The 23,362-nt window shown below is 39.3% G+C and overlaps 1 protein-coding gene across 1 annotated transcript in view; it reads right to left on the bottom strand.

Annotated features, from left to right (window-relative positions):
- The window catches only part of OTOL1 (otolin 1), a 28,754-nt gene extending 7,032 nt beyond the window's left edge, over nucleotides 1-21,722 (bottom strand). The window contains exons 1-5 of the mRNA XM_043492610.1: nucleotides 21,111-21,722; nucleotides 17,654-18,534; nucleotides 16,469-16,628; nucleotides 5,673-5,816; nucleotides 2,200-2,571 (exon numbers count right to left, since the gene is read on the bottom strand). Coding sequence (XP_043348545.1) covers nucleotides 2,200-2,571; nucleotides 5,673-5,816; nucleotides 16,469-16,628; nucleotides 17,654-18,534; nucleotides 21,111-21,705 — 2,152 coding nt within the window. The 5' untranslated portion in view covers nucleotides 21,706-21,722. The remainder of the gene's footprint in view (nucleotides 1-2,199; nucleotides 2,572-5,672; nucleotides 5,817-16,468; nucleotides 16,629-17,653; nucleotides 18,535-21,110) is intronic.
- Between the last annotated feature and the right edge of the window lie 1,640 nt (nucleotides 21,723-23,362).

Below are 23,362 nucleotides of genomic sequence, written 5' to 3' on the forward strand. Positions count from 1 at the left end.
TATTTCCTTCACAAATGAAAAACACTGTAATTGTTCATAGCCAATTAGAGGGATTAGCCATACAGCTGGCACTGAAATTAATGGGAACTGTGTGCCTAAATTCTCTCATCAGCTATGAAAATCCTAATTTCTATTTCATAATATATCTATTGACTGGTTCAGGGACCTTTGTCTTTCACATAGTGTACAAATCCCCATGCCATCTTTAAGACTTTGATTTCTGAGTTTGGAGGTCTCTTAGCTTAAAAAACAGCTTTCAACTGCTATACAGCTATAGAAGCCCAAACACACAGATTACATCAGAATTTGTGTATACAGTATTTAAATGCATCTGAAGACATCCTATATCTAATTAACTCCGCCCCCTTTCTTTCTTTTTTTTATCTGCAAATGCAAGTATGGTAATCGGGCAGATCAGATCCACATATTGCGAGAAATGTCAGAAAGACAAGCAAACAAGATACTCGGTGGTTTAATTTACAATAAACTTTAAAAAATAGCTGGTGCACATCTGGCCTTGTTCATTGTCACAATACAAACAACTTGACATGAGCTCTTCTTCCATCAGTGCTCAGGAGATGTATGCATAGAACTCCCTCTATAGCTAATACAATGTTGTCCCTTATTAACAATGGGAGACTAGAGTCCCTTGAATACAGTATATTTAAAAGCTCTAGGCATGACTCTACCACCTTTACTCCGATGAAAAGTATCTCTCTCCAAAAGTAGTGCCATTAAAATAAACATGAATACTTGCAGATTAAGGTCCTGCTCAATGTAAAGGTGTCAGAATCAGGCCCTATCTGGGTGTGTATTTTAATAATAAAAAGTAACGTTACATAATATACAATATATTAGGTTACAAAATATATAGCTCTTATAAAAATATTTATAGGGTATTTATAGAGACTCTGTTGAGCAAATTAATCATATTTAAAATTTGGAGCCTTTATCATCTTTTGCATTGAACTTCCCAGTTTCCAAGAAAGGGTCAGGGATTTTATTATTAATTATTATATAACTCTGTAGAAAAACACAGAACTACTTTCAGGTAGCATGAAGGGTCACAAAACCATGCTAAAGAGAATATGAAAAACAATCTGCAACTATTAGAAGACAGTAAACACAAAAGTGCAGGGAGAGGAAATGTCTGTGGGGTTCCATGAGGACATGACAAGGACTAAAGGGATCAATGTGAGCAAAGGGAAATTCAGACTGAATATCGGGAACATTTTCCTAGTTACTAAATCATATTTCTCTGTTGAGTAGTCTCCTAAGAGAGGTAGTAAAAATCTCACTGCTTGGAAGACATAAAATCAGACTGCAGACACCATGGAAGAAAATATTGCATTGGCTGGTGGAGGGATTTGGTAGACTATCAGGTTTTCTCTATTTTTAATTTCTATGCTCTAAGTGGCTGGCAAACCAGGCAAATAAGGAAAATTAAAACTGGGGGGAAGGTTAAAGCTTTTTGGGGTGATCTGTCCTTCTCCGAATGGCCACTCTTTCTCTTTTCAAATCCTAGGTATAACTCAATTATAAAGCAATAAAGATGACGTAAGTACAACAGTCCTTTGTCTTAGTGCACTTTTTGTATAGTCTGTCTGTTACAGATTTTAAGATACCCTCAGTGCAAGGACACTTTTCTTCTGTGGATTGCCTGGTTTAACACTCAGTTAAAAAAAATAATAGAACACAATAATCATACCCTTCTCTCTGTAACAACATCATAAATGAAATGTAATATTGCACAGTTTTCTGGGATTTCTACAATACAAAGGGAGAGAGAGGCAGAGGAAGATGGAGTATTGTCCAGGAGTTTGTGTGTAACAGTAACTCTGATTCTCCTTAGTTTAGTGTGTAAACCTGAGTCCTTGTAAGACCTCTACATGCAGAACACTGATTTTAATTGGAGTTCCACATGTGAGGGACTTACAGATTTGGGTCCTAAGTTGGCATTGTTTTAATGTAGCATTTAAGAACAATTAGATTTTTATCTGATATTATATGTAATATGAATCCATTATGCCCAATCCTCAGCTGGTGTAAATCACCATAGCATGATGATCTGGCCTGCAAGAGAATTTATTCAAGACTTAATAAAATTGGAGAATCATTGCCACTTTCGTCTTAGTTCATATGCTACAGCTGACACTGCCTCTTGAAAAATGAATAATGATAATAATTGCTTTCCCCTACCTGGCAGTCCATGCTCTCCTGGTTCCCCTTTCTGACCTGACACAGGGGTACAGCAATCACAGCAATTAAAAAAGAAATCGGCTGTGTCAAGAGTAAAGTTTTCAAAGGGAAACAGAGTGGTGGCCGTTCTGAAGGCCGAGTTCAGCGTGGATAACTCCACTGGCATTTCGCTTGTTTCCGATATTTCTGTGAACGGACTTTCTTCAGTGGGTGGCACAATGGATGTGTCAAAGCCATCAGTGACCTCTATCTCTGGAGACTTTATCTTAGTAAACTTTTCAGCCAGGGTAGCTTTCGCCTCTGTGCGAACAGCAGCAGCAATAAGTATAATGAAGGTGGCGCTGTGCCAAGGTAAACGCCACATTTTTGTAGCTGTAAGAAAAGATTAATGTAATTATAAAGCATTGCAGCAGGTTTCTGGTATTAGCAATTTCCCTGTAAGGTTCATTTGTTTTGTATTCATTATTGCTTGTCCTGCACTTCTCACTGTGAGTCTTTTCTTTTTAAATCCGAGATAAGAAGCTTGACATATAAACAGTAAAGAGTAAAACAGCAAAAGTAAATTTTTGTCAGATAGGCAGGTTTCTTCTTAATTAAAAACAGTTCACGGCCCTGATCTTGTCAGTTGATCTATGAGGAGAGACCCCTGTATCTGTACAGAGCCCCATTGATTTCAGTGGGGGCCCTATGCAGCTACAGGAGCCTTCTACCTAGGCCAACTTATCAGATTGGCATTAAGTGATGTGGAAACTAAAAGAAGTTAAGAGTTTCTGCTGTGTGACCCTGCATTTTATAATGAGTAGATACATTCCTGTTGTAAAGAGACACAAAAAGACAGTACTGCCAGGTGCCCAGCTCTCAGCAATAGTTCCAGAAATCTCAGAGGTTTCAAGTGGGAGCCACTGGGAGGATGTAGGCTTTGTCCTAATACAAGAATTATCTTTGTAACACATGAAGAAAGCATAAATGCCACAAACAAAGTTAGAGGAGGGAATATTTGACATCCTGTTCGATACTTTCTATGCCATCTCTAATTTGAAAAGAAAGTTTATTGAAGATTTTTACATCTGACTATTCTTCTGCTTAGCAACCTAACTGAAGCAATTAGAACACAGTGAAGTATCAGTGATTTGAAACAGCAAAACCAGTCCTTTCCGCTCGAAATCTAGAGTGATCACACTAACAAAGCTAATGCTGTTTCAAAAGATTCAACTAGAATGAGACATTCTATATTTAAAACAAGAAATATTGTCTGTGGCTAGCACGTACCAGTAGCAACTTCCCCCCAGATGTCAAGTGGCATAAAGCTGGCATAATGTGGTACAGAACCAGGTCCTCTAAGTGTGCCCATGGCTACCAGTGTTGCCAACTCTGCCAACATTTGGTGTCTGTTATAGAATCCCAGTTCTTGGTATCAAGAGATGGAATGAGAATTTTGGCTTTTTAAGTATGTTTTCTAGCCCTCGTTGTGAAGAAAAGCCTGGAGGCAAGAAGGAGTTGGTAGCAGTGGTTTCAGGGCAAGAAGCTGAATCTGACAGATATTTCATCACAGCTGGAGGTAGCTGGGCCCCAGCTCCCTGTAAAGGAAAAAGAGAGATGCTGGCAAGCAGTAGCTAGGAAGCTGCAAGAGGAGAGGAGGAAATATATGCAAAAGCTCAAGTGGATCTGAAATTGTGACTTACCCCTGAAATGCTGACTCTCCTAGATGAATAAATACATTTTACTCTTTTAACTCGAATGGCAAACGGTTTTTGTTATGAATAAGTTTACTAAAGCCATTGCATTCATAGGGGCTTCTGTATCTCTGTAGGTTGCTGGATAAAACAGCCTCCTTCAGATAACCAAGATGGGAAAGGCAAATGGAGAAGGAAGCAGACACCTAATAACTCTGCTTTTGTGTTATCTGAGCACTTGGGACGAATTCTCTTCTCAGTTACACTAGTGCCCTAGTGACTTCAGTGTGGGTTGTATGATTATACATGAGAGCAGAAATTGCCCCTTGGCTTTTTGTCTGTAGAAGATAAATCCACATATTTACAAAGGACTCATGAGTACTCCCTTCCTCCAAACATCGAGTCTGATTCTGCAAAACACAATCATTTGAGTAGTCCCTCTGATTTCAGTTGGGACTGTTCCAGTTGAATTTCCTGGGATTCCAATGGGACTGTTCTTGTCATTGGGGTTTTTCAAGATCTAATCCATAAACCCTTCCCAAGTGGAACAATGGGCTTGAGCCCCATTTCTCTCTGGAGCTTTTCCTAGACCTAAGAACACCGCAATATTTCTTATAAAGCTTGAGAAACATCTGGTGCAAGGGATGAATGATCAAGACCATGCAGGGTGACTCTAAAAATACAGAAAACTCAAATTCTGAAGTGTTTGATGTACTGAAATGATTAGAGAGAATTCAATAATGACTTCAGAGTCAAGCACAATTACCTGCTTTAAAAGGCTTTGCTTTAAAGGAATAAGTGGAAACAAAATTACACCTTAAGTATTCCAAGCGGTCTGAAGTAAATGTTTCAAAGAAGATAAGATTTTCCAATTACATACTCCATCTTGGTCTCAGTTTCCATCTCTGTTTCCTTATCTTTCATATGGCTAATTGCTTAAGCAAAGAAGGGGAGCCTAAATAGGGGGGTTGCAAACATTTTCATAGTGTGGACCACATTTCAAAAGAGGGTTGGTCTTGTGGACTCCCTCTTTCCTTCCTTTCAACAATTGTGTTGACTACCTCACATCCAATTGGTTAGTATGAAGACTATCTCCCCCCTTGCTAACTAATTTTATAACATTGCAGTGGCAACTACAGCGGTTCCTTACACTGAAAGCTAACACTAGGAAAGCATTTACGTATTTTTTGCTGTCCTCAGTCTAATGAGTTCTGTCTACAGAAAATTCTGATGAAAATAAAAACAAAATTCATTTTCATCTAAATTTTCCATGGAAAATTATAATTTTCAGCAAATATTTGAACACTAAATACTTCAGCTGAAAACCAAAATATTTCAATATAAAAATGCTGTATGGTACCTTATGGGAATTGTAGTTTAGGTGCCTCATGCTCCCATTCTCTTCTATAGGCTGGGCTCCCCAGTCAGACTACAATGACCATGATTCACCCTAATGGCCCCCTCTGGGGAGGGGATGCACTGCATCATGGGAGTAACTGTCCACAGTGCATCATAGGACCTGTAGTTCAACTGAAGAATCTGGCCCATACAGAACAATGGAGACATGAAGCAACTGAACTACAATTGCCATAAAGCGTGGCAGCAGCATCTCTAAATTTTGGTTTTCAGATAGACTCTTTCCATTTTTAGGTGTTTGGGTTTTGACAAAAAAAATCCGCAGAAAGCAGACACTTTTTATGAAAAAATTCATTTAATCAAAAACCCAATTTTTCATCAAAAAATAGTTTAGACAGAACATTTTCAACCAGCCTTACTGTCTAGGTTGACAGGCTGTCTCACCCTTCCATTTGTTCGGTTTCTCTAGCTGCAAACCAGGAGAAGAGCCAGCATCATGTACACAGTTAGCACCTCCCAGACCACGAGGCGTCTGCCAACAACAATTTAGGAGTTTCTGGCCTACGTGATGCAATTCATGCAGAAACCCTAAACCAATTACATTTCAATATTATATTAAGGGCAAGAAAGAGACTTTGGGTCTCACTGTAAGGACTAGTGTGTAGCTGTAATGCCCCAGGAGCAGCCAAGGAAGGAATTGTGAATCAGACTCTGTTCCTTCCTTGGTTCCCATTTGTTCCAGAAAGGCAGTAATCTGTTGCTGGTTTAGGTATGCTTGCTGGGGTGTGGGCAGGTGGACATCAGAGCCAAAGCTCCACCCATACCCCACTCTGCTTGCCCACCTGATCAGGTGAAGGATTAATAGACACATAGTACCCACTTACTCCTGTATGTCACCCTCAGAGGTTTAGTAAGGAAGGATTTTTTATTCCACCCTTAGTTCCCTGAGTGTTGTCTAAAAGAGAGAACAGATTAGATAATGAAATGCTCGGAATGTTTATTTGGTGCAGTGAGTAAATTTCATATTGTCTGATCATGCAGCCAAGGCTAGCATGCATACCTCAAGGGGCAGTCACTGTCTAATGTGCAAGTATGACTTGATCTGACAAGGTACTCTAAAACTGAGATAACTTCAGCACAACTTGGGGCCACTCTTCACCTTACAGAAGGCACTCTGCAGCTCCTGTCCCATAGTTACTGTTTCAAAACTTGCTCTGATTATCCCAGGGGAAATAACCTAGAACTGCAGAGCATAAGTACCTCTTAGTGCCCATCTAGTCACAATGTGGTGAGTGGCTTGTGAGCCAAGAAGCTGATAATAGTACATTTTCCTCAAAGCAGCAAGTTCAGCACCAGCCAAGAACAGAACAGAGGGCGACTGTTTCTAAGATGTTAGCAACAGATTAATGCAAGATGTGAAAGGTCATCAGCCACTTCCTTTTTCAGGATATCCTTGCTCCTTTATACTCCAGATGTCTAAGAACAATCCATGGCTTTGTACAGAGCACTGTAACTCAGGCAATTAGCAAAGTAATGGCTTGTGTGGTTCATTAGAGCAGAACGTCAATTTAAACACCTGGCAGGATGCTTTGGAAAACCCATAACTTAAAAATGCTACAAACCTGCAACCAGAACAGCAGAACAATAGCATTTACACTGTCAGGTTACTCCTAGGAGCTAGCAAGCAGAACAATACAGTAGTATCTGAATTGTCAGTTCGTTTCTGTGCACATTATAGGATCATAAATAAAACATGCAAAATAATATCTGTAGGGCCTATCTTCATCCCACAAAAGTGAAGAAATACCATGTCACTTGCTGACTATCTGTCTCTTAGGCATGAGTTTGGGAACACAAAGGCTACAATGTGCATAAAGCATAAAGCATTTATTTTAATTTTTAATTCCATGACTTTTTTTCAAGTTAGACATTGGACAACTTTTAATGTAGTTATTATAACGCGAAGAGCAAGAGCTATTATACCAAAGATTAAAAACACCTAGCATGAAATCCTGGCCCCCTGAAACCAATGGCAAAACTCCCATTGATTTCAATGGGGAAAGGTTTTCACCCCATAGTGTCAGAAGGTATATAAACCTTCATGCTTCAGGGCAAAGCCAACTTCTAGCTATTGGACATTAGGAAGAAACTTTAACTTAGATGGGGTTTTTTCCATAACTGCCTAAAGCAGATTTTCCTGCACCTTCCTCTGAAGCAGCTGGTTCTGTCCACTGTCAGAGCCAGGATACAGGGCTAGCTGGATCATGAGGCTGATCCACTATGGCAATTTCTGCTTTCCTATTAAATGTCAGAAGTAGTTGTGTTTTATTTTTATTTCTTAAAAATCTGAATGGCATGAAATATATTTAATTCATTGCCAAAATAGCTTAATTATGCCAAGTTGCCAAATTGTAGCCTAATTATCTTTAGAAAAAAATGTAATTTTTCAAATTAAAATTATTTGAGAGTTTGACAGGCACAAAGAGTTTCTGTGACTATTTCTAAAAACAGAGATACTGTACATTTAAGTGGCCAAATTCAAATGAATGGGTTTACATGATAATCTATCATAAAATGAATACAAATAAAATAAATTGCCTAGATGCTCTGAGCTTGTATATGTTTCAGCTAGTGGTGAATTTTAAAGTCCAAGTTTTATACCCTTGAAAATAGGGCTGATAATTAGACTGCTGAACCCTGTGTTACAATGGGCAAAGGTGTTACTAAAATAAAGCTGTTAATATATGTAAATACATTTTAATAAATGTAAAATTGTTCATTTTTCATTATATTAGATTTTTTTCCAATTGTTCTAAAATAATTCACTCTAATATACTCACTTGACATTTATATTTCACAATAGACCCAAACTGAGAGCAATTATTCTTCGCTGTAATGATGTCAAGTTTAGCACATCTATCCTTTATTGGGTCTAAATGTCCGTGAAATGTTAGCATATATCTCACAGCTGTACACTCGTAATGCAACTGTACCTTTGTTTTTGTCCCTGAATAACTGAATTCAGATATTCTAGTTCACAACAGAAGTTTATCCACAACCAAAAGACTTTAAATAATGGGCAGATGGCTGTGTTTCTTTGTTGTTTGAATAACATTTTGCGCTTTTATTCTGAGGTGGGGGAATAGAACAGTCTTCTTACAATTACACATTCATTAAATACACTCGGATTTTTTGAGGTTAAATTATACTAATAGCATCTTTTAAACTCCATAATTTCATTGCAAAAGCCATACTGAAGATAAAGCGAAGCAATGTTTGTTATCTCCTACCTTATGAATGTTCCCTTTATCAGGAATACCCACCCAGGATGGCACATTGGAAAAGCCAATCTTATTCTCAATCAGGCAGTAATCTGTTTTATTTCTTTAATTACTTTTATTGTAACCAATGAGATGGGCCACTGTGACAGAGAGAAAGTGAGATTGGTGAATTCTCCTCAAAGTAACTAGAATGACACTGAAATTTGAGGAAATGCAAATGTTGCCCATAGGCTGGGACACTGCTCTTCACCTGGCCCTTTCCTGGCTACTCTCCAGGCCCCTACTACCAGCCTGCCGAGCATAAAGGACTCTCCTTGCAAAGCAATGCTTTTCAGTGATTTCAGAAGATGCTTACACAATCCTTTATGCTACTCCAGACAGATAGGAATTTATGGCATGCTATTTGCTGCACCCCAGGGTCAGATGAGAAGAGCAGAAGGGAAGAAACACTTTGAGATTGTTCATGATGAGCAGTGTGAGAGATGCACGCCGCTCCTCACTCAAACCCCAGGCTGCATTGAAGTCAATGTGAATTTTGTCATTCACTTCAGTGGGACCGGGATTTCACCCCCAGGATTTAACAGTCACGGAGCTTTTCTACTTAGGTATGTGTAGGGTTTTGCCAAGTAAGGGAATGGTCTTGTTTATCTTAACCCCACCATCTTTCAGTGTCTACAGGAAAGGTGAAGAAATAAACTGTAGAGAGTGTGCGTAGGTGTAAGAAAGCCAGTGAGAATAAGGCAAAAAATCTTACATTTCCTAATGTGTTGGCAAGTCTGGGCTGGTGAAATGTGTCAGACTGACAGTTCTAGAGTATGAAGTACGCACCACAAAACAGGTGGGGTCTAGGCAAGTCCCTTTCCTAGTGTCTAGCGGCTAAACCAGGGGCTACTGAAATCATGAAACCTGGGTTCTATGCCTGACATTCCCACAGACTTGTTGTATGACCTTGAGCATGTCACTTCACCTCTTTGTGCCTCAGTGTCCAGAGACAGTAATTATACTTACCCTACTTTGTAAAGTGCTCTGAGATTTAGAGAGGAGAAGTACTCTATAAATGCTAACCAAGTTAAGTGCTTTTGCCCTTAGCAAGAGGGATCACCTCTAGGGATGGAATGGTAGTATAGTTTTCACACCTTGACCCTTTCCTGTACATATCCAAGCCAGAAATATATTTCCAAAATCCAAATTGTGTAGAGATCCATAGATAACTGTCATAAACAGGGCCTCTCACTCTATTGTAATATTTGGAAAGTGTCATTTACAGCAGAAGCCACTTAAATATTAATATTTGCCAATTGTCATCATGTAGTAACTGTAGATATATTGTTAAATATATAGCGAAACTGTGTATCTCAGCTACCGCTGTATATTCCCATTAACAAATGGCAACTACTATAAATGCATTCACTTGAATACTTTTATATTTGATTTTGGATCAATTCCAATTCCTGAAACCATTTGTTTTAGTGGAATTAGTTTGGATTTCTCATATAGTACTATCCTCAAAGAGGTTTTTTAGATGGGGGGATGTGAGTTGTTGTTTTTCTTTGATTTGGTTTGTTTTTTACCTTTAATCCCCTGAGCCTTCTGACTTTCATTCTGATAGAAGAAATTTCATTTGTTTCTTGGTATATGTTATGTTCCATCAGAATCATTTTACTTTGGAGCAGTTTGGAAAAATTTAATTTGTGTTTCTGTACTGGGATAAATTATTAGATATTTTTGGTCTAACAAAGTATGAAAAAATATAATATACAATATATTCACTTTGGATTCCTTCTTGTACTCTCCTCTGCTTTCTCAATTCTTATAGTCACATATATTTCCACTTTCTCTCTATAACCACAGGTTTCAGAGTAGCAGCCGTGTTAGTCTGCATCCACAAAAAGAAAAGGAGTACTTGTGGCACCTTAGAGACTAACAAATTTATGAACATAAGCTTTTGTGAGCTACAGCTCACTTCATCTGATGCATCCGATGAAGTGAGCTGTAGCTCACGAAAGCTTATGCTCAAATAAATTTGTTAGTCTCTAAGGTGCCACAAGTACTCCTTTTCTCTCTATAACCAGTTTTCATCTATTTTTAGCAAAGTCCATGATTCTAATATAATCATTTTCCTGCTTTAGATTCTTTCATGATTTTCTCCAATAACACTTGGCAAGCTGCCAAATCAGAATAGCATTACAAGAATTACAATAGCAATATATTTCATTGATTTAGGATCAAATTCCTCTATTGCAAAGGAGAGGGATTGAATGTCAAGTCAAACTGAGTGAAATGTGTAGACAATATTTGATTGTAAAAATATGTATTTTTGGTCATGTCAGAACTCACATTTTTCCTTTATCATTAACCTTCAGGGCTCAGTCCTGCTCCCATTGTATGAGCTGAACATTTTGGCATTCACCTGGAATATTTGCAGAGAAAATTAATTTTGAACTGGTTTAAAGATATTTAATTCCTTTCTGTTTTTCCTTCTCCACACCCAAAACTGCCTTTATAAAGAGTGGTTTCCCTTTCCCTTAACATAAGGTCCATTTTGGTGCTCTCATTGTTTTAAATTTTGGAAACTGCATAGTTCACCGATCATGTTTGTTCATTTTAAAAGGGAAACTAAAGGTGGTATCTCAGTAATATTATACAGCATTGTGCCTTTAAGTAAAGACAGGACAGACTTAGTGCAATGGAGGGTTCAATGTGAGTAGGCCAGGAAATTCGATGTTGGAAACAAACTCTGGCAGCAAGAATTTTTAGTTTCTCAGCAACACTTTTCAACTGGAAAAGTCAAACTGATAAGAGATGTATTTAACAGCCAGGATCCTAAAGGTTATTGCTTGTCTCATGATGTTTAGATTGCTTGTGATTCACTGTCTTCCATAAATACACAACTAATGTTCATATAATTTTACATGCTAATTTTCGTATTTTATTTGAATGTTCTCACTTACCCTCATTGCCAAAGCCAAAAAGTAAGCTACTGATCAGGCACCTGTTCTGGAAATAAAATGGTGACAGTGAGGAAAACCTCACCAGCATACATCAAATACAGGGCATGGAACACTCGATAATTGCACTGTTCTGTTCAGTCCCTCAGAAGCATCTGGTACTGGCCACAATCAGAAGACAGGATACTGGGCTAGATGGACCATTGATCTGACCAGTATAGCATTCTTATGTTCTTTTTACCCCTTCATCATTACTTCTCGCAAAGGAAATTAAGCAGCCAGAACAACACACTCTTTCACAATTATTGTACAAGCCATGGGTCTAATTCTGTTATGCTTATTCACTCCGAGCAATACCAATAACTGGGGCAAATTGACCCTTCCCACATTAAAAATTGTGGGAGAGTATTTTTTTACAAGTAAATTCTCATGTGAATTCCCAAGTCAAGATTACTCCCCCTTGTCCCATCAGACAGATCCCATGGGATCCATGCAGAAGCCCTCATCCCCTGCTTCTGGACCAGCTGTCCACTCCACAAACTTTCTGGCTGCATGGTTTCTATTGGAATCACTCTACACCAGGGAATAGTGGCTCCTGGGGATCCTCAGTGGGGCCATAGCCTTGAAATGTATTACCATAATCAGATAAAGATCTGCAATACTGGCAGGGATGGCATGAGGATGTTCTGCCTACTCTCCAAACCTGTGTGATTTATTGAAAACTGTGTTAAAATTACACTTAGAAGAGGTTTTCTGGTCCTGCTTGCAGGCTAGGGAGCTCAGTATGGAAGTGTACAATCTGGGTTTTGTATAGTCAGTCTGCAAAGAGTCAGCCTAGAGCAAGGCCAGTTTCATTATGGAAGCTGAGTTAGGGAGCAGCCTGTTTTGTCTCAATGTGTTGATGGTGTTTTTTTCTTGTGTGTTAGGGTTCTGGATTTTAAGAAGTAAATTAGTGTTATATTGCAACCTTCCAAAAAGTGTATTTTATGTTTTACCGTGTGTGTGTGTGTATGTGAGAGAGAGAGAGAGCTGTGAAAATAACAGCCTGCACCCTCCTTTCACCAGTCCACATGAATAGGTCTCCAGCAGGTCTAGATGGCATGGTGCCAAAAAAGTGGCTGAGCTCCACAGCAGCATGGAATGAGGTGACCAGCAATCTGGCCCACTATGCTGCCCTGGAATACAGAACTACTCAATAGGAGTATGGGTGACGGGATATTGTGTCTAAATTTTTATCTACAGCAATAGCTCTTCGGATTTTTGTACAGAGAGCATAGCAGGTTAACAGAGGGTATGTCTACACAGCAAAGAAAATCCCGCAGCTGGCCCATGCCAGCCGATTCAAGCTCACAGGGATCAGGCTAGTGGGATGTTTCATTGCTGTGTACACTTCTGGGCTTGGGCTGGAGCCCAGGCTCTAGGGCCCTACAGGGGTCCTCATCCTGGTGAAAATAAAACCAGAAATTAATTTCATTTAATGATTCAGCATTTACCGTGTTACAGTACATTCAAAATTCAGTTTGGCCATTGGACAAGAAAGAATGAGTTTGTTTCAGACCTTCTTAAAGTTAACAATCAATTCTCCTTTGATAAAAGGTGCTGGGATGGTAATCTTCCTCTATCTATTTGTAATTTAAACATTACCTTTTCTCTCCCCAACACTCACACTCTATGACTTTCAGAAATAAAAAAAGTTCAGCATGTTATTAAACATACCAGACCATATTGATTCATCAGTTTTTCAGAACATCCAGTTGATGTCAAAGAGGAGTTTTGATGTAAAATCCATTATAGCCCACTCTTAGCCCACACATCCTGACAATATCATGGAATAATAACCACTCAGCGTGACACTAGAAGTTAATGCTTACTAAGCTGAAAAATAGGACTAAGATCCTCAACCCAACAAGGTCAGTTCATTTTTAATAATATTGGTTTGTGTATCCATTAATCAGTCCCAATTCTGCATATTTTAAATTGAAATTCAAAATAGTTAAAACCTGACAAGACAAAGGAAGGGTGTATGTGAACTGCAGACAAGCTGAATCATTTCACAGGGGATTAGGCCTTTGTAAAGGGATATATTCTGTTCTCAGTAACACTGATGTAAGTCCAGAATGACTCTGCTTAAGTGCTTTTGAAGGCAACTGATTTACACCAGTATAATAGAGCAAAATTTGGCCCAGAGTTTGCAACAATTTGCAATCTTTACATTCTACTTTTTTTGCTATTAAGTTTTTAGACTCTTGTTCTGCTTACGGACAGCAGTGAACAGGAAGAGGATTGACAACATACTATGGGCCCAATCCTGCCAACTCCCACATGCCTCCTGAGAGATGCTGAGCATTCTCAACTTTCATGGAAACCAACAGCAGGAAGACCTCAGCCCCTGACAGAATGAGATACAATGACACCTGGCAAGTTTTTAATTTCTTTTTAATGTGTTGTTTATTTTAACATTTTTTTAATTGCACTCTATTGTATTCTTCTGTATGGAAGGACCAAAAATAACAGGGAACCAACAAAATGAGACTGTTTTGCAAAGTATTCTCATTAACCACAACGATAAATTTCTAGGATTAAGGAAGAAAATTACTGGTGTTAATAGAGTTCCATTCTACAACTGGAAGCCAAATAAAATATGATAAAAGATACAAAAAAAATACAATGTTGGTACAAAAAGGGTAATTTGCACTTGTAATTTGAAATGAAATTGTGTGCATTAGTTTAATCAACTGCATTACAATTACAAAAGTACTTGGGTCAAAACATTTAATTGTTTCTTGAATGCTACCAAAGTTGCTCATGTATTTTAAATTTCTTGGAAAAGGCTAGATTCAGCTGATGACTCATTTCTTTCTGCTTCCTTTAAAAAAAGCTACTTAGTTCAAATAACCTTATGGTGTCAGTGTCTAAAGGAAGGCAGGAGTTATAATTGTTTCTATGGTTTAACAACTCAGCATTGTAACATCACATGTATAATAGTGGGACAGCAAGCCCTTTCAGAGCCTTTTACATACTATTATGAACGGTCTGCAGTACAATGGTCATAAGAGGTTGCTTGGTCTATTGCAGCCTGAGCTGCACCAGTTGATCTCTATTCTGTGAATTATCATGGACCAGCTCTTCCAATCCTTATTCTTGCAAGTAGTCCCACTAATATCAATGGCTCAGATCAACCACCAACACCTGGATTGTGGATGGCCCTGATCCTCTAGATGTGGTCAGAGCATGCTCTACCAGCTCAGACCCAAAAGGCAAGATATCTTTCCCTGGTTTGATGATCACACTGGGGCTTACGCCTCTGGAGATAGGCATCCAGATGCTTAGAGTGAGGTATTGTGTTCGTGCCCAGAGGCAGAAACACAGGTGCTTAGGGAACTTTTACCACAAAAACGTAGGCACCAAGTGAGTTCAGGCACCTACAGGATTATGAGGCAGCCAAGCATGGGTTTTGCAGATCTCAGCAGTGCCTAAATCCAGGGTTTAGGCACCTAAATTCCTTTGTGGATGTGGGTCAATGGGACTGCTTATATGAGTAGTAGATAGCAGCATCAAGCCTTCACTGGAGAACTTGTCACATCTGTTCAGTCAGGAACTACACAATTGTGAAACAGCTATCAAATTGGTTGTACTGTAATAAAATCCTGATGTTGGTTTCAAATCAGAACCTTTCAGAAGCAAAATAACTTATTCAACAGTGCAACTTTTTAAATTAAGATTATTGCCATTTACAGTGCTACCTGTGTATTCACCAAAGCTACTCTTTCCTGGCTTCCAGTTTAATGCCATATTTGTGCATGTTAAGGTTAGAGCATTATCTTTGCTACAAAGACAGCTTCAATCTCTTGTTGGTATTTGCGTAAATGACTTGAATGCTGTCTGTGTGGGAGCTGCAAGACTATTACTTGGTTCTGTGAGAATTTCAGGTGGGTCGGTGAATGGGAGATTTTATCTGTAAGTCGACTGTACATGATGCAAAACTCAGAATGTGTCTTTATTTTCACGCTAAGCAGTAATTATTGAATTTTAGGCACAGTTTGGAGAGCCCAGAGGCTGAGCATGTAAACGAATGTTTATCTTCACTTACATCACTTTCTTTATTAATATAATTTAGAATTCACATTTAACTGATATAAATGATGCATGCAGGCCATGAAATGCCTTAAAGTATATACCCACAGACATTGTTAGCATCATGCATTTCCACAGGGATAAGCTGAGATTTGTAAAGCTGACTAGGAGATTTACGAACACAATTCCCATTTAAATGAGTAGGAGTTTTGTGGCTAAACCACCTATTCATCTTTGAAAAATCTCAACCTATACCTCTGTTTAATCACAAACATCCCAATAAAGAGCCTTTTGTGAAGAAAACTAAGGCTACCGCAAAACAAGAAAAAATAACTTTTTCTTATTTTACCTAGTATGAAAAATAATGTTTCTCTTTTTTAGCTAGTTGTGTGGCTCAGTAAGAATCCAAGGTGGAAAAAAATAACTCAAACTATTGATTATTTGCCCAGCTAAATAAAGATCAAATAATATACACAAGGTTATGCCAAAGTAACATTAAGGGCCACTCTACATTCCTTCCAGCCCCTAAGAGTTTTTGGTGCATCAGGAAATCAGGATCAGGTTAAAAGATTGTGACAGACCAATAAAAGCAAGGAAACCCAAACCTAAAGGCAAATCAGCTCTTTGCAAGCCCTAATATGCAAGCTGTCCACCCCCCTTGACTTTCAGACAGGAAGAGAGAAAGAGGGATCACCCCTAGCAATTCCCAGTTCTCCCTCTTCCTCCATGGGTAGATTTTTTTTCAGAGGTGTTTGGGGTTGGTTGAACTTGAACAAGGTTTTCTGGATGCTCTTTCTTCCACTACAACCTCACACCTAACCCCTGTTAGGAGACTCGTGGGGGTAATTTATGCCTTTAGGGCTGAGAGGAAAGGGCAGGATGTATGTTGCTGCCTGAGGCAGGGAACATAACTATCAAGGCTATTCACAGTACTAACCACTATGCCAAAGAGGAGCTGTTTGCAAAAGCAGGCCTTTGGGTGGCGTTTTGGAAACATATTTGAACAGTTTGAATATATTTGATATAATGCCAGGAGCCAGTTCAATAAAGGAGACACAGAAAGTTTCTCTAGAGATGGTTTCACTTCCACTTGTTACCTAAATGTAAAAAATGAAATTGGAAAATTGCATTTACAGGCACAAAGACAGACCAAAAAAAATAGCACAAAAAATAGAAAAAAAGGTGAACAACTGAACATCGTAGAAAATAGGATTTTGTTAAAATGAATTAAACAAAATGGATGCTAAATGGACAAATGGCAAGAAACAAGTATATCCATCAGGATAAAAAATTCAAAGGAAAATAAGCAATGAAATGAAATAAAGAAAACAAAAAAAAAGATGTTTAAGGTAGAGCTGGGTGGTTAATTGTTTTCTGCAGAAAACTGAAATATTTTCATTTATTTTTTTCAAAATTTCCCACAAAAATGTATTAAATTTGACAGAAAACCCAATTTCAGTTTTCACAAAGTGAAACATTTTCTGTTTTTTCCGCCTTCCCCACACACAGCCTTTTTTCTTTTACACACCCTTTTGCAGAGGCAATGTCACAAAAATGTTTTCTCTTTTACATTGAAAAACTAAAACATTTTGACAGAAATGAAAATTTTCTGCTAAAATGTTTGATTAGAAAAAATACTCATTTGGACCAGCTCTCATTGCACCCTTTCTCCCACTGCTGTTCATTTTATAGTATAGTATCTTTTAAGAATCTGATCCTAGATTCTGTGATTGTAAATGTCTTGGGGCAGGGACCAGTGCTTTTAAATTACTGTAAAATGCACAGGACACACTTTGGTGCTACATAAACAATTCACAACAGTGATAATAATGCCCTTGTTGAGGTAGAAGAAAAAGAAATTACACCCATTCATAGATTCCATAAACAGAATTTGAAGTTAAATGAAATAGAGTGAAATGCACAAATATGTAACATATTACAAACAAGAGCAATTTGTCTTTGTGATCTGAGCTGACACTGTCAATAATTGGCAGTTTATAATCACAGCATATGTGCCTTATCTTACAGAGTGCTGGATGTCCCCAGCTCCTATGTTTAAGTACTGCAGGAACCACATCTACTGTATTTTATATTATTTTGAAATTTTCTAGTCAGGGAATACCAGAAAACCTGAAAATACAGAATCAGTGGTTTCATCAGCTATCAGACCATTTTGAGATGCATTCAAAATCTGGAGCCAAACTTTATCATCTTCATTAAGATGAATCAATATAGATCCAGAAACCTGATACACATTATATGCAGCTTGTTTGACAGGTCTTACACTGGACATTTGTAGAATTCTTTTACCATTGTGGAAAAGTGCACCCCTCAGTGATTTGCTGGAAACACTCATGTGGTAACTGAAAAAGTAGATGCCTCCAGTGCTGGCTACAAACACACCTGACTCCACATTATATGCTTCATTTTCATTAAGGAAAATTTTATCAAATCTCACTGGAGACCCTGGTGGTGGGAAGCTGTTTCTTTTTTGAAGACCAATGGAGAAAGCTGTGATGTCACTTTCTTTGCAGTCTCCCTTCTGTCCTTTTTCTCCTTTCCGTCCTGGAAGTCCAGATAGTCCATGTTTTCCAGGATGACCCATTTTTCCATAAACCCCAGCATCCCCTTTAAGACCTGGAGTCCCGCGGACTCCTGGTGGCCCTGCATATCCCTTTGGTCCCCTCTTACCTGTTTGCCCTCTTTCTCCTCCATGTCCCTTTTCTCCAGGACTCCCACTCTGTCCAACATCACCTTTTGGACCCAATTTTCCACACTCGCCTTTGTCTCCCTTAAGTCCTTGAGGACCTCTAGAACCAGTGCTTCCAGCATCACCTTTATTGCTGTTTGGACAGGAAGAAGACCGACCTTGTTCTCCTTTCTGACCAGGAGGCCCTGGTTTACCTAGATCACCTTTGGATCCTTGATTACCCTTTTCTCCCTTTAGTCCTTGTTGTCCAGTTTCTCCCAAGGGCCCTTGTAGTCCTTTTTTCCCTGGGTTACCTACAAAGAAAACGGTTGTATTTCAGATATTGCCATCCTATATATGCTCTTTGTCAAGTGTGGAATGTCCCAAACAAACATAAAATTCCATATCAGAATGTTCACTTGACATTTTCATTTTATAATGGTCATTCTATACTGTGTGATTATAGAAAGCTAAGCTGTAAGTTTTCTATGTGAAAAATTAGCCACTTGATATATTTTACAATAGACAAATATTTAAAAGAATGAAAAGTCTTATCACCTCATGCTATTTGTTATTTATACATTACCCCGCCTTTAAAAAAATACAAAAAAATTTGTTAAATTAAGGACATATATTTTTTAAATTATGTGTTTATGTTTTTAAAGGTTCTGAAGATGAAATTTAAATTATGTAATTTAGAGATGGGTCAGCATTCAAATCTGGATCTAAACTTCTCCAAAATTTAAGTGTGCAGATCCAGAGATGTGGTTTGGAGCCATCTCTAGTCTGATATGTTAATGTTTCATGCTATATAGTGAACTACAGGGTTTAGGAGTGGTCATCATGCCATCTCAAAAGAACACATAATTATGGTGCTACTGGAAGAGATACACAATTCAAGATGGTCAGCCATTCCATTCTGCAATCATTTGCTTTAATGACCTATATAGGATTTCAATCAAGGCTAAGGGGCCTGATCCCTAGAGGCTTACACACATTAGTAGTTTTATACATTACCTACTCATGGGATGACACATATAAGTGTTTGTAAATTTTTAGAGCCTGGTCTTGCAAACATAGGGTCATCCTTGATTTTTCTTTTGAATACAACATTAGAAAAAAATTGGCATATTGACAAAAAAGTAACATTAAACAAGTTTTTTAGAAACATTTTTTATTTAGAAAAGAAATTACTGTTCATGTGGAGTAATGTTTAAAAACAATTCCAAAGGGTTTCTTGTTGGCTGCAATAAGGATAAATCCTCCCATTTTTTATGCTATCGTAACTGATATATCAAGGGGAGAATAGAACCAGTACAAAACTGCACTGATACAAAAGAATATGCCCAGATATTATCCTGTATTATGCCGAAAATTTTCTAAATTTCCTTAATGGCACCTTAGTTGCTCCTAAATGTGGATTTATTACACGTGTTAAAGTGTAATAGCTAGGAAGGTCCAAAAGCTACAATTTAGTAACTCCCTAAATGCTTGTTTACATGAAAGACTATAAACACTTCATGATAGCCATTTCAGTCTATTGAATCAATAGCTCTTGTCTTGAAGAATCCTTAAATACATATTTAAAGTATCAGTAAAGTGTGTTTATAGATAGCAAAGATTCCAAATGAGCCATTATGACTCATCACGCTGAATCTCATACACTTCTAGAAAGGTTTGCACTTTTCTTAGCTGCCATTAACAATCCTAAGTGTGCTATAAACTAACACATGCACATACATGCGATCAGTAACATCATCAGTAACATGTGACACAAAAAAGCCAGTACAATCAGGATGGTCCTCAGCTTGTCCGAAGTTGTCTATTGCAGGTACAGCAAGAATACCAAATTAGCACACAACACTGTGTGTGACATGTGTTACAGTGGCTAGGCACAATCGGACAAGGCGGGTTTTGTTTTGTTTACATTCTGTAGTCGGGGTGAAAGTAAGTTAGAGGACTTACCGGTACACTGGAGTCCTGAGCAGGGGGCATGGCCTCAACCGGAAGAGGAGTGGCTTTAACCAGAAGAGGCGGGGTCTTAAATCCCCTGGCCCTTTACATCTTGATTTAAAGGGCCCAGGGCTCCAGCTGCAGTAGTGGCAGCTGAGAGCCCAGGGCCCTTTGAATCATCCCCGAGCTACCAGCTGCAGAGGCAGCTGGGAACCCCAGGGCTCAGGGGCAATTTAAAGGGCCCAGGGATCCAGCTGCCACTACCGCAGTAGAGCCTTCGGCCCTTTAAATCATTGAGGAGCCCTGGGAGCTCCCGGCTGCCACCGCTACCCTGGGGCTCTGGGCTCTGGCAGAGCTTTAAAGGGCCTGGGGCTCCACTGTGGTAGCGGCTGCCGGAGCCCCAAGCCCTTTAAAATCCCCGCCTGAGCCTTGCTGCCCAAGCCCTGGGGTAGCAGCAGCCAGGCTCCCTCGGGGATTTAAAGGGCCCCGGGGATCCAGCCACCGCTAGCACCCTGGCCCTTTAAATCCACTCCGGAGCCCCACCGCCACTACCCCAGGGCTTCGGCAGCAGGGTTCTGGTGGAGATTTAAAGGGCCGGGGGGGTAGCAGCAGCTGGAGCTCTGGGGCCCTTTAAATCCCCGCTGCAGCCCTGCCACCGCTACCCCAGGGCTTTAAATTGTCGTCTGGGAAAGCTGGTCCTGGTATGGCGCACAGGCTCTTACCGGTACACCGTACCGGGGCGTACTGGCTTACTTTCACCTCTGTCTGTAGTTTCATGCTCAGCCAGTGCATAAGCAACACGTCCAACTTAGAATTGCACATAGAATCCAGAGTTGTGGTTGCTCAGCATGATACTGATGCATCTGCTTTTACCTAGGAAATAATTGAGCTCATTTGAAAAACGTAGCTGACCAAAGGCATTAAGTGATAAAATTACCTGGATCCCCTTTTTCACCCCGTTCTCCCTTTTGTCCTTCAGGCTCAGGACTGTCACAGAAGCACTGTTTTTCTGTTGCACTTCTGTTTTCCTTTGGTGTATTAATGGAGAAAGAAGCAAAGTGATCAAATACAATGCTTTCATTAGCACCAAGTAATGGGATTAAGATGGTATCGTTTTCCTCCTCTCCTCTAGGATCAATTGTTACTGCAAAAGTGTTCTCAGTGTTTGTGTTGGTAAATTCTTCTGAAATGACTGGTTGTATAGGGCCAGTAGAAGTGGGCTTCAGCTCTTGAAGGTTAATGTTATTTTCCACTCCCCCAGCCTCATTGTTAAAGAGAGAGGTTGCTGGGGGTGTTACAGCATGCTGGGAACTTACTTGAGTTCCAACATCTGCGACTGGATCAGTTTCATTTCTCCCCCGGTCTGGACCAGGGAGAACAGTAGATGCTTGTTTAGGATCTTCAGTTTCAGCAGCACCATTGAGGGCATCCATTGTGAATAACTGGTTAGGAGCTAGACTGAAGATAGTTGTAGATGCCACAGGACACCAGACACTGCACAGCAGAGCCTGTGTCAGGAGTGCAGAAATCATTCCGGCAATAGTCAGAAAGCGCACTGTAAAATAAAAGTGACCAAACTATAGCCATGCTCTTATGCAAGACAGAGGTCTGAATGGATAACCGTGAACATGCACATTAATAGGAACATAAAGTAATTAAAATGACAGTCTATATGATATCTGAGTGTATTTCAGTGAAGTAACTTGCACTCCTAAGTCCTGCCACAGGGCCCAGTTATCTAGGACTTCATTTGGGGGCATAAAGGCCAAAATTTACATGTTTCTTGTGTATTATAAGGAGGCAAAAAGAGGGGGGACTTCTCTCTCTCTCTCTCTCACACACACACACACACACACACATGCAAGCACACACCCACATGAAATGTGAAGGGGACAGCTCAGAGAGGGAGAGGGGAGGGAAAGTGCCCCTGTAGTGTAGTGCTATATGTAGTGGTCTTCACACAGCACTGATCTACATGGCTAATACCCAAACAAAGGAAGGAAACCGTGGCTTGACATCACTGCCCCCCCACCCCGATCCAGAAGCAGTGAATGTGTCCAGGTAACATAAAATATCTTTGAGCTTCTTTCCAATTTGGAAGTTAGAATCTCTTCAGCTTCCTGGGAGCATTTATGGATAGATTCAGAATGGGGCCCATAGACCGCAACAGGTAACCAAATCTCAAAATAAAAAATACTTAGTGTTTATAAAGCATTTCCACTCAAAGATCTCAAAGTACTTCACAGACATTAACAAATTAAGCTTCACAACCCCTCCTGTGGCAACTTTTATTAGCCCCATTTTACTGATGGAGACAAATAAAGCACAGAGAAGCAAAGCAACATGTCCCAGGTCACACAGCAAGCCATTGTCAGAACCATGATTAGAACCCAGGTCTCTGGAGACTAAGTCCCATGCTCTAACTGCTAGACCTGGCTGCCTCCAACAATTAATCCAATTTGCTTCCCCAAATTTCTATCTTCTTCTCTTCCCAGTGCTAAATGCAAGAGAAAACTATCTGGCAGATTTCACCAAGTAACAGAGAGATAAACTTGAAAAAAACACAGATTTAATGAACTTCAAAGTATCTTTCTACAGTATGTTTATCTGGAATCAGAAAACAAAAGTAAGCATTTAAATTGAACACACTGAAGAAACTATGATGAAATTAAGGTTTTGGTTTAACCAGCAGTACAAAAGCAAAGGAAATTTTGCATTAGTTAAACACTGAACAGCACTCTCAAATGAGCCTGTAGGTATTATTATGTAAATCAATAAGTACATTCGTCCAGAAAGGAGGTTTCAGACTACTATTCTGTTATTATCAAGATAAATATTATGGTATCAAAGTGGTTTGTGACTTGCAGTAATGATGAAGAGTGAGACTTGTACACATACAACAAAAAGACAACACAGCACTTAGGTTATATTAGGTTACTTAGGTTAACACCTAGACTTAGGTATATTTTTAAAACATTTTAGTTAACATGCTAGTACATTTTAAAACCCTGGTGTAGACACGTGACAAGCTGTATTTTAACATGTGTTAGGTGGCAGAGATGAACCCTAGCAGTTGCACTGCCTACACTATGGTGTTAAATATGTTTTCTAACATGTTTTTAAAAGACACCTTTCGGTCTAGCACAGACACACCCTCGGGGGTTAACAAGCCCAAGGCTTGAAAAATCC

Source organism: Dermochelys coriacea, chromosome 9 (assembly GCF_009764565.3).
Source record: "Dermochelys coriacea isolate rDerCor1 chromosome 9, rDerCor1.pri.v4, whole genome shotgun sequence".
Lineage (NCBI taxonomy): Eukaryota > Metazoa > Chordata > Testudines > Dermochelyidae > Dermochelys > Dermochelys coriacea.